Source organism: Cebus imitator, unplaced genomic scaffold (assembly GCF_001604975.1).
Source record: "Cebus imitator isolate Cc_AM_T3 unplaced genomic scaffold, Cebus_imitator-1.0 Scaffold214, whole genome shotgun sequence".
NCBI classification, from domain to species: domain Eukaryota; kingdom Metazoa; phylum Chordata; class Mammalia; order Primates; family Cebidae; genus Cebus; species Cebus imitator.
In genome coordinates this window covers 3,291,748-3,302,929 of record NW_016107529.1, presented here as the reverse complement: position 1 = coordinate 3,302,929, position 11,182 = coordinate 3,291,748, and the positions used below count along the sequence as shown (strand labels likewise).

At 37.5% G+C, this 11,182-nt stretch overlaps 1 protein-coding gene across 1 annotated transcript in view; it reads left to right on the top strand.

Moving 5' to 3' along the window:
* Positions 1–11,182, top strand: part of TUT4 (terminal uridylyl transferase 4) — a 136,337-nt gene that overhangs the window by 46,510 nt on the left and 78,645 nt on the right. The window contains exons 5-6 of the mRNA XM_017548794.2: positions 1,805–1,921; positions 10,769–10,946. Of these exons, the coding sequence (XP_017404283.2) occupies positions 1,805–1,921; positions 10,769–10,946 (295 nt within the window). The remainder of the gene's footprint in view (positions 1–1,804; positions 1,922–10,768; positions 10,947–11,182) is intronic.

Below are 11,182 nucleotides of genomic sequence, written 5' to 3'. Positions count from 1 at the left end.
AAAAAAAAAAAAAAAAAAAGAATTGAAATAACTAGATTGACCCAACTTTTCTTATTTACTTGTTGCCTTGGACAAATTATTTAATCCCTGAGATTGAATTTGCCAGTAAAATGGAGAATCCTTGTAGGGTTGTTGTAAGGTTAATAGGTAACTCTATAAATGATGGTTGTGTTTTTATTTTTAGTCTATAGCAGGACTGTTGCTAAATTTGGAATGAGTTTCTCATTTAAAAGAAATCATATGTAATTTCCTGAGTTAAAAATAATCTTTTTGTCAGAAGCTGAAGCCTGTCGAATATTGTAAATCAATTTGAAATAAAACTAAGCATTGCTGAAATTTCAGTGTAAGGCATTAGAAACTTAAAAAATTCCACATGTATTTACTGTGTTTGTGTAATTTTTTTTGTGTGTAGTCTTCTGTGTAGAATGTTGACTTCAGATTCAGATGTACAGGAATTTAAATTCAGTGTCTTCCACTTAATAGTGCTATATCCTTATAAAAGGTAGTGGCTGTATGGGCTTCTTTTTTCACATCTATAAGATGAAAATCTAATCGGATGATTAGGGGAATTAAAATGACAAAGTGTATGTTAAATACCTAGCATAGTACCTGGCACATAACAGGTACTCAGTAATTACTGTGTTTTATCAGTATTTTGAGAATACATATACGATGTATGAGTGAAGTTCTGTGACTGATACTTCAGTGTGTCAGAATTGTTATTCCCTTCAGTAGTGATCTCAAGAGGTTATCCCCATGATACTGTGATTGGAGTGTTTTTGAAACTCAACTTTTGAAATTTCTTCCATAGATTTGTGGCCCATTCTTTTGAAATCCCCAATTCAAGGACAGATTTAATTTTTTTTATAGTAATCAAAATGGCTGCAAGTTAAGTTTGAAATCAATTTGGGGACAACATTGGACTAAGACTAAATAAGGAAGACTGCTTTTCTTTTTTTTTCTTTTGAGATGAAGTCTTGCTCTGTTGCCTGGGATTGAGTGCAGTGATTCGATCTCACTCGCTGCTGCAGCCTCCGCCTCACAGGCTAAGACAATTCTTCTGCTTCAGCCTACAGAGTAGCTGGGATTACAGGCATGCGCTACAATGCCCAGCTAATTTTTATATTTTTAGTAGAGACTGGGGTTTTTGTTGGCCAGGCTGGCCTTGAACTCCTGACCTCAGGTCATCTGTCCACCTTGGCCTCCCAAAGTGCTGGGATTACAGTCACCCAGGCTGGAGTGCAATCGTGTGATCTCGGTTTACTGCAACCTCTGCGTCTTGGGCTCAAGGGATTCTCATGTCTCAGCCTCCCTAGTAGCTGGGATTACAGGCATGTGCCGCCATGCATGGCTAAATTTTGTATTTTTAGTAGACACTGGGTTTCTCCATGTTGTCCAGGTTGGTCTCCAACTCCTTAACTCAAGTGATCTGCCAGCCTTGTCCTCCCAGAGTGCTGGGATTACAGGCATAGCCACCACACCTGTCCTGACTGCTTTTCTTACTTGGATTCTACAGATGATACTAGATGAATATTAAACATAACTTAGCATTAACATGATATTGTTAGATATTGTATTGAAGTTAGTATGTAATTTCCTATGATGACTATTTTGAAAAAGGACTACTGTCTCTTGGGTACATACATTTATTAAAAACTATTACTTTAGAAGAAGAAAGAGATAAAGAAGAAACCTTCAGTGTTTATTTCTGTCTATTTACATAATAGTATTATTTGCTTATATAGTCAATAGTTTACTCCTCTGTTTTCTGAATAAAATATATTTTTAAAAATTATCTCTTCAGCGATCACCAGAATATACCAATTGCCGCTATCTGTGCAAACTTTGCTTAATACACATTGAAAATATCCAGGGAGCTCATAAACATATAAAGGAGAAACGACATAAGAAAAATATTTTGGTAAGTTCTTTTTGAAAAGTGCTTTTATTTATTTTTCAAATTGTAAAACCATATCAAATATTTTTTATTTGTGAAAATGAAAATGAAATATTTTTCCAAACTTATATTAGTAACTGGAGTGATAGCTTTGGAAGCTGTGGTTGCTTTCCTTATCTGAGGTTATCAGAAAGGAACCTTCTTGAGACCAGTTTGTTCACCCTGTAGAATGTTGATTCCTAAGTTGAGAGCGGTCAGGTACAATCTGTCTATCCAACTGATGTTTATTGATTTCTTGTGTGCTAGTTCTAGGCAGTGTGAATAAGATAGTTGTGGTTCTTGACCTAAGATTTTCTAAGATTGATGAGGGCTTGCATTGAATAAAGGTTTAAGTATAATGAGTCTTGTTAAAGGGGGAAGATTGCACTAAGGAAGTATACGAGAATATTTTACTTGATCTAGAACAGGGGTGGTTTCTCTGAGAAAGTGACATTTGAATTGAACCTTAAAGTAGTAGTTTAAATGGCAAAAAGGTGAGTGGCCTAGAAGGCTAAGTGGGAGAGTATTTTACACAAAAATTAGCATGAATTAAAAGTCTTTAGGCAGAAAAAGACATGGTATATGAATAACTTAAAGTCTAGTATGGTTGGAACAAAAAGAGAGTTGGGGGGAAATGGTATGATACAAAGCTGGAGAAGTGCAGACGATTAAGAACCTTATAAGCTTTGGGAATTTGTAATTTTTCAGTTGTTTCCATAAAAATATCCCATAGACATAGATATGAATAAAATCCTTCTAAAAATATATTCGTAAATTAGCTATTTAATTTTTTTCTTTTTAAAGTTGCAACAACTGTGTAACCTCTTATCTATAAGTTTTAGCTCATATAGCTTCTTTCAGAAATATTCTACTTGACCCTTTCAGCAAGTCTGGGTTGGATACTCCTCTGTGCTCCCGTAACAACTTTCATATACCTTGATCAGAAAGCCTAACATACTGTGTTCTGGCTGTCTTCTTTCTCTTCCTTTCTAGACTTCAGTATGCAGTATTCTAGAAGGCATATTTAATTACTTATTTTTGTTTGTGAGTTGCTTAGGTCAGTGTTTGACACAGTGCTCAATGTAGTTTTCTTGAAAAAAATGAACTGAAGCAAATAGAACAGAGAGAAGGCAGTAGTTTAGGTGATAATAATTAGGAATTTCCCAGAAATATTGGAAGATGCCTATTACTTGTCCAGGAAGCTCGGGATTGCAAGCAAGGAACTTTTTTTTTTTTTTGGAGATGGTCTCACTCTGTCGTTTAGGCTGGAGTGCAGTGGCACGATCTCAGCTCATTGCAACCTCCGCCTCCCAGGTTGAAGCGATTCTCCTGCCTCAGTGTCCCAGCTAGCTGGGATAATAGGCACGGGCCACCATGCCTGGCTGATTTTTGTGTTTTTAATAGAGAAACACAGGGTTTCACCTGGGCAAGCAAGAAACTTAAAAAGAAAATCTTACCTAGGCTGGGCATGATGGCTTAGGTCTGCAATCTCAGCACTTTGGGAGGCCACGGCAGGCAGATTACTTGAGTCAGGAGTTTGAGAGCAGCCTGGCCAACATGGTGAAACCCTGTTTCTAATAAAAATACGTAATAATTAGGGGCATTTCTACTAAAAATACATAACAATTATTTGGGCATGTGCCTATAATCCCAGCTTCTTGGGACTTCACTTTAGCCTGGGCGAGACAGTGAGACTCTAGTTAAAAAAAAAAAAAAGAAAAGAAAAGAAAAAAAAATTACAGCTATATACCTTATCCTAAATGCTTGGGACCAAAGTATTTTGAATTTTTTCAGATTTTGGAATATTTGCATTATACCTTAATGAGCATTTCCTTTGAGCATCATGTTGGTGTACAAAAAGTTTCAGATTTTAGAGCATTTCACATTTTGGATTTTCAGATTAGGGATGCTCAGCCCATATAGGGAATCTCTGGAACATTACAGAACATTTACAGAAAAGAAAGCAAACTTGAATGCAGCCATATAGGACTTCTACTTTTGGTGAAGTTAGAGTAACAGTGGATTTACTTGTCCCTTGAAATGACAAAAAACAAACAAACAAAAAACAAATATGAAGCAGTGGTTTTCAGGCAACAAAGGACAGTCAATGCATGAAAAACGAATGATGTGAGCCCAATGTTTGCTGTAGCTTGAGAGAGTTTCTAGGTTGTACTACAGGGAAGGGAACCCAGTGAACTCTCACTGTTGAAGAGAGGGACTTTAGAGTCCACTAAGTCCAAGATAGCTAGAATTCACAGGACAGTGTAACTAAAATGAGAAAACTGCACAAAAAGAAATCCAGAGATTTGTGGTTGGTCCTCTTAAAGCTACAGTATGGTCCAGTAATTTCACTTCTGGGTATATACTTAAAAGAATTGAAAGCAGAGTTTCAAAGAGATATTTATACACCCAGGTTCATAGCAACGTTATTCACAATAGCTAGTATGTGGAACAATTCTGATATCCATTGATGGATGAATAGATAAGCAAAATGTGTTGTGTTCTTACAATGGAATATTACTCAGCCTTAAAAAGGATTGAAATTCTGCAATATGGTACAACATGGATAAACCTTGAGAAATTATGCTAAGTGAAATAAGCCAGTTACAAAATGAAAAATAGTGTATGATTCCACTTGTATGAAGTTTGTAGAGTAGTCAGAATCAGATAGAAAAGTGGTTGCCATAGGCTTGGAGAAGGGGAAAATGGGGAGTTATTGCTTGATAGATGTAGAGTTTTGGTTTTGCATGTGTATTCTGTATTAGAGTATTTGGATTTTATTTTGAGCATTGTGGAGTTAATAACATATTTGTTTTTTTTCGGGACGGAGTCTTGCTCTGTCGTCCAGGCTGAAGTGCAGTGGTGTAATCTCGGCTCACTGCAACCTCTGCTTCCTGAGTTCAAGCAGTTCTCCTGCCGTAGCCTCCCAAGTAGCTGGGATTACAGGTGCGTGCCACCATACCTGGCTAATTTTTGCATTTTTAGTAGAGACGGGGTTTCATCATGTTGGTCAGGCTGGTCTTGGACTTCTGACTTCATGATCCACCCGCCTTGGCCTCCCAAAGTGCTGGGATTACAGGCATGAACCACCACGCCTGGACATAACATGTATTTCTGCAAGGTCACTCACCCTGGTCTCAGTGTGAAAGAAGCCTGAGAAGGGTCTGTTTGGGAAGACCAGTTAGCCTTTCATAATAATCTAGTTAAGCTATGATGAATACTGACCTGACATAGTAGTTAGAATGGAGTTGAGCTTTAAGAGAGATTCAGGATGTAGAATTTTGGGAGTAGAGGCCTAGGATGTTTTGATTTGAGATGTTATCATAGATTGTGGTATGGTTTACTTAGTGGAAATAAAAAAGAAAAATGTTTCATAACTTTCTGAGTTTGAGACACTTATGGAACATTTCAAGCAGAGATGTCCCACAGTCATTTGAATATAAGGATCTGGAACTTATATTAGCAGTTGGAGATTCAGGTTTGGTAAACTTCAGCAGTTGAAGTCATAGTTGTGGATGAGGTCACCAAAGGAGTAAGGAAAGAAGGTCAAGGAATACAAACATTTTAGGGACTAGTAGAGGAAGTGCAGTGCATAGATTGGTGAATGAGGAGAGTAATAGGAAAAATAGAAAGAGGAAAGTGTTAGAGAAGCCAAAAGAAAGGAGAGTTTCAAGATAGTAGTTGAAAGTGAGATAATACAGATAAAAGTAATCTAAAAGCTTAAAGACGTCTGATTTGGTGTCTGTAGTCTCAGCTACTCAAGATGCTGAAGTGGGAGGACCACTTGAGCCCAGGATTTTGGGTAACATAGCAAAACGGTGTCAATTAAAAAATAAATAAAAATGTAAAATGTCAGATTTGGCAGCTAATGAGGTTTTGATAATCTTGGAAGAAGAGCTTCTGTTTTAGAACTAAAAAAGACATCGTTTTGAGTGAGGAGGGATGAGGAAATAAAAGGAGAATCGACTCAACTTTCAGGAAACTTAATTGTGCAGAAAAGAAAGGAAGATTGGTAATAACAATAGTGACACACAGTTTTTTTTTTTCTTTTAATTTGGCAGAGTGAAATTCTCATCACAGTTTTAATTTAAATATTAATTTAATTAATCTTTCTCTTTTGACTGTAAGCTCCATGATGGCAGGGATTATATGCATTCTTTTTTCCTCATTATAACTCCATTGCTTAGCACTGTACCTGGCATATAGTTGTTCCATAAATATTTGTTGATTAATGAGTTAAATGGAGTGGAAAGAGCATATGCTTTGGAATTAGAACTAGATTTTATTCTCAGTTACACCTCGTAGTTGTAGGAAGATATTTAACATCTGTAAGCCTTAGTTTTCTTATGTATAAAATGGTTTTGGTTGTATCTACCTGGGGAGGGATATTGTGAGACTTAAATGACATAACACCTGTAAAGCACTTGGCAAAATGCCAAGTCCATAGTAGGCATTCAATAAATGGTGGTTGTTGGCCTGGCGTGGTGGCTCATGCCTGTAATCCCAACACTTTGGGAGGCCGAGGCAGGCGGATCACCTTAGGTCAGGAGTTTGAGACCAGCCTGACCAACATGGAGAAACCCTGTCTCTACTAAAAATACAAAATCAGCAGGGTGTGGTGGCACATGCCTGTAATCCCAGCTACTCGGGAAGCTGAGGCAGGAGAATTGTGATGAGCCAAGATCACACCATTGCACTCCAGCCTGGGCAACAAGAGCAAAACTTTGTCTCAAGAATGAATGAATGAATGAATGAATAAATAAATAATGACAGTTGTTGCTGTTACTGTAGAGATGAAGAGTGCTTGCTTAATGTGCTGGGCATGGTGGCTTACGCCTGTAATCCCAACACTTTGGGAGGCTTAGGTGGGTGGATCTCCTGAGCTCAGGAGTTCAAGACCAGCCTGGGCAACATAATGAAATGACATCTTTACCAAAAATAAGAAGGAGATGATTACTGAGTAGTAAAGAAAGATAGAATTCAGAGCCTAGGTGATAGTATTAATCATGATTTAAATGGAGCATTTCATTATGTTGGAAAGGAAAGGTATTATGAAGGGTTCTCTGAATATTGACTTTTAAGCTATACTTTGAGGGATGGTTAGTTTTACCAGGTGGATACACATAGGGAACAAAATGATTAAAGGCATGGAGGCCCAGTAGCACATACAGTATTTGGAGACTGGTGACTAAGTGTGGATGTCTGCCAAAAATATTGGAGCGGGTGGAGGGAATGGTTGAAGGAAGGCCTAAAAATTCAAGTTGAGGCCATATTGCTTTATATACCATGTTAAGAAGATGTTGCACTGTCTTATTGGTGCCTTGAAGGTTTTCTTTTTGAAATTTTTTATTGCGGTAAAAAATATATAAGATAAAATTTACCATTTTAACCATTTTTAAATATACAGTTTAGTGACATGAAATACATTTACATCGTTTTGCAGTAATCTCCACTGTCTGCCTTCATTCAGAAATTTTTCATCATTCCATACTGAAAGTCTGTATCCATTAAACAATAACTCCCCATTCCCCTCTCCCTACAGTCCCTGGTAACCACCATTCTATTTTCTGTTTCTATGTGCTTGTCTATTGTCCTCATATAAATGGAATCATACGTTTGTCCTTTAGTGCTTATTTCACTTAGCATGTCTTCAAGTCAACCATGTTGTAGCATCTCTCAGAATTTCCTTCCTTTTTAAGGTTGAATAATATTCCATGGTATCTGTATGCCATGTTTTGTGAATCCGTTTCATCCATAGATGGCCATTTGGGTTATTTCCACCATTTGGCTGCTGTGAATAGTGTTATTGTGACCACTGATGTACAAAACCTATTTGAGTCCTTTTTTTCTTTTCTTTTCTTTTCTTTTTTCTTTTTTTTTTTTTTTTTTTTTTTTTNTTTTTTTTGGTATATACCCAGAATTGGAATTGCTGGATCAAATGGTAAATTCCTGTTTTAAGTTTTTGAGGGATTGCCCTGCTGTTTTCCACAGTGGCTACATCATTGTACAACTTTACCAGCAATGCACAAGGGTTCCAATTTTTCCACATTCACACCAACTCTTTTTGTTTTCTGTTCCCTTCCACTAGTAATAGCAATCCTGATGAATATGATGTGGCATTTCATTGTGCTTTTGATTTGCATTTCTGTAATGATTAGTGATATTTAGCATCTCTTCATGTGCTTATTTGCCATTTGACTATCTTTGGAGAAATGTCTATTCAGATCCTTTGTTCGCTTTTGAATTGGGTTGTTTTCTTATTGTTGAGTTTAAAGGATTATTTATGTATTCTGGATATTAATCCCTTGTCAGATGTATGATTACAAATATTTTCTTCTATCTTGTGTGTTTTCTTTTTACTTTGTCAATAGTGTCTTTTGATGAACAAAAGTTTTACATTTTGTCCAGTTTTTGCTTTTGTTGCCTATGTCTTTTGTGTCATACTCAAGAAATAATTGCCAAATCCAATGTCATGAAACTTTTCCCTTCTATTTTCTTCTAGGAGTTTTATGATATTACATTTCCTAGTTATGGCTTTAGCTGTAAGTTTAGGTTTTTCTTTTTTTGTTTTTGAAATTAGGTCTCTCTCTGTTGCCCAGGCAGGAGTGCAGTCATGGCTCACTGTAGCCTCTACCTCCTGCACTCAAGTGATCCTCCTGCCTCAGCCTTCCAAGTAGCTGAGACCACAAGTGTATGCCACCATGCCCAGCCAATTTTTTATTTATTTTAATTTTTTAGAATTTTTTTGAGAGGGAGTTTTGCTCTTGTTGCCCAGGCTGGTTGTAGTGGCACAATCTCGGCTCACTGCAACCTTCGCCTCCTGAGTTCAAGTTATTCTCCTGCCTCAGCCTCCCAAGTAGTTGGGATTACAGGCATGTGCCACCATGCCCAGCTAATTTTTTGTATTTAGTAGAGACAGGGTTTCATCATGTTGGTCGGGCTGGTCTTGAACTCCTGACCTCAGGTGATCCACCCGTCTTGGCCTCCCAAAGTGCCGGGATTACAGGCGTGAACCACTGTGCCCGGCCTAATTTTTTATTTTTTGTAGAGGTGAAGTCTCAACTATGTTTCCCAGGCTAATCTCAAACTGGTTGGCTTCAGCAGTCCTCCTGTCTTGGCCTCCCAGAATATTGGGATTACAGCTGTGAGCCCATGTACCTGGCCTAGTTTTAGTTTCAGATATATAGGTCTTTGATCCATTTTGAGTTAATTTTTGTATGTGATCTAAGGTCAGAGTTCAGCTTCATTCTTTGTCATGTAGATATTCAGTTTTCCTGGAACATTTGTTGAAAAGACTGTCCTTTCCCCATTGAGTGCTCTTGGCATCCTTGTCAAAAATCAGTTGACCATACATGCCAGGGTTTATTTCTGAGCTCTCTGTTTTTTGTTTTGTTTTATTTTGTTTTTTAAGACAGAGTCTTGCTCTGTTGCCATGATCTGGGCTCATTGCAACCTCTACCTCCCAGGTTCAAACAATTCTCTTGGCTCAGCGTCCCAAGTAGCTGACAGTCAGGCATGTGTCACCACACCCGGCTGATATATATGTTTTTTTTTTTTTTTTTAGTATTGATGGGGTTTTATCATGTTGGCCAGGCTGGTCTTGAACTCCTGACCTCAGGTGTTTGGCCCACCTCCGCCTCCCAAAGCGCCTATAGGCATGAGTCACTATGCCTGGCCTGGGCTTTCTGTAACTGATTCCATTGGTCTGTATGTCTGTCTTTGTTTTTATTATTATTTTTTTGAGACAGGGTCTTGTTTGCTGCTAAAGCTGGACTATATTGATGCAATCTCAGTTCATTGCAATCCCCATTTCTGGGGCTAAAGCCATTTTCACCTCAGCCTCCTGAGTAGCTGGGTGGATCACCTGAGGTCAGGAGTTGGCGACCAGCCTGGCTAATGTGATAAAACCCCATCTCCACTAAAAATATAAAAATTAGCCGGGCATGGTGACAGGTGCCTCTAATCCTAGCTACTTGGGAGGCTGAGGCAGGAGAATGGCTTGAACCCAGAAGGCAGAGGTTGCAGTGAGCTGAGATCATGCCATTGTACACCAGCATTGGCAACAAGAGCCAAACTCTGTCTGGAAAAAAAAAATGCCTGTGTTATATTAAATAAAAGAGAGCGACTATGGCTCAGTTGTGTTAAAAAATGAAGGAGGTAGTAGGATATGAGATTATGGGTTAATTTTCTTCTTTGCATTTTCCTATGTTTTATGAAGCTTTTGTAATTAACATTTTTTATAATCAGAAAATACATTAATTTATAAAAGTCATTGCATATGTATAGCAAAGTCTCTCTTTAGCTCCTAGATTTAAATTGGCTTTCAAACTTTTAGCAGGATAGAGGTTTTTTTGAACATTTTGCATAGTGTTGGATAAAATCACATGGAAAAATCACTGATAAATAGTTGACAGGTAGTTTTCCTGTGACCATTTAACCTGATACTGTATATGCTGATGAGATATGATTCAAGAGTTTTCTGTTACATCTAAGACAGTCTGCCTTGGTGCAACAAAATAATCAAGTAAGTATTATGCTTATGGTGCCTTGGCTTTAATGTAGCCAATTATGTATCTCAATTTATGCAGATAATACAGTGGAACAAACTTTTAAAAATTTAGTAGCATCCCCTCCCCATACAGTACCTCTCATTCTTAAAATTCTGCTTCCCAAAGGCAGAGGTCTCTGTCTCTTATATTGTAGGTATCCGGTAGGTGGAAGGTGAATATTTGTTGAGTTAATTTATATCTGTCTTTCCCTGCTAAATAGAAGGACATTAAAATGGAATTTTTTTGTTTTTGTTTTTATTGTTGTGAATCATAACATTAATAGGAAAAACAAGAAGAAAGTGAGCTTCGTTCTCTGCCACCTCCTTCCCCTGCCCACCTGGCTGCTTTAAGTGTTGCAGTCATTGAATTAGCCAAAGAACATGGAATAACAGATGATGACCTCAGGGTCCGTCAGGAAATTGTGGAGGAAATGTCAAAGGTTATAACAACTTTTTTACCAGGTAGAAATACATTTCATATTTGATTTTGAAAATCACCAAACTCTTCCCTTTACTCCTCTTGAACTAGGGTGTGTTTCTTAATGTTTTCCTTCTCCTTTCTCCTTAAAAGTAGATAAGTTTTATTGTCTTATGAATGAATTTTGGGGGAAAATATTTCACACAAGGAAATTGAGAATTATGGCATAGCGCACTTTTGTACTAAGAAAACAGATTTTTTTTTTTTTTTTTTGAGACGG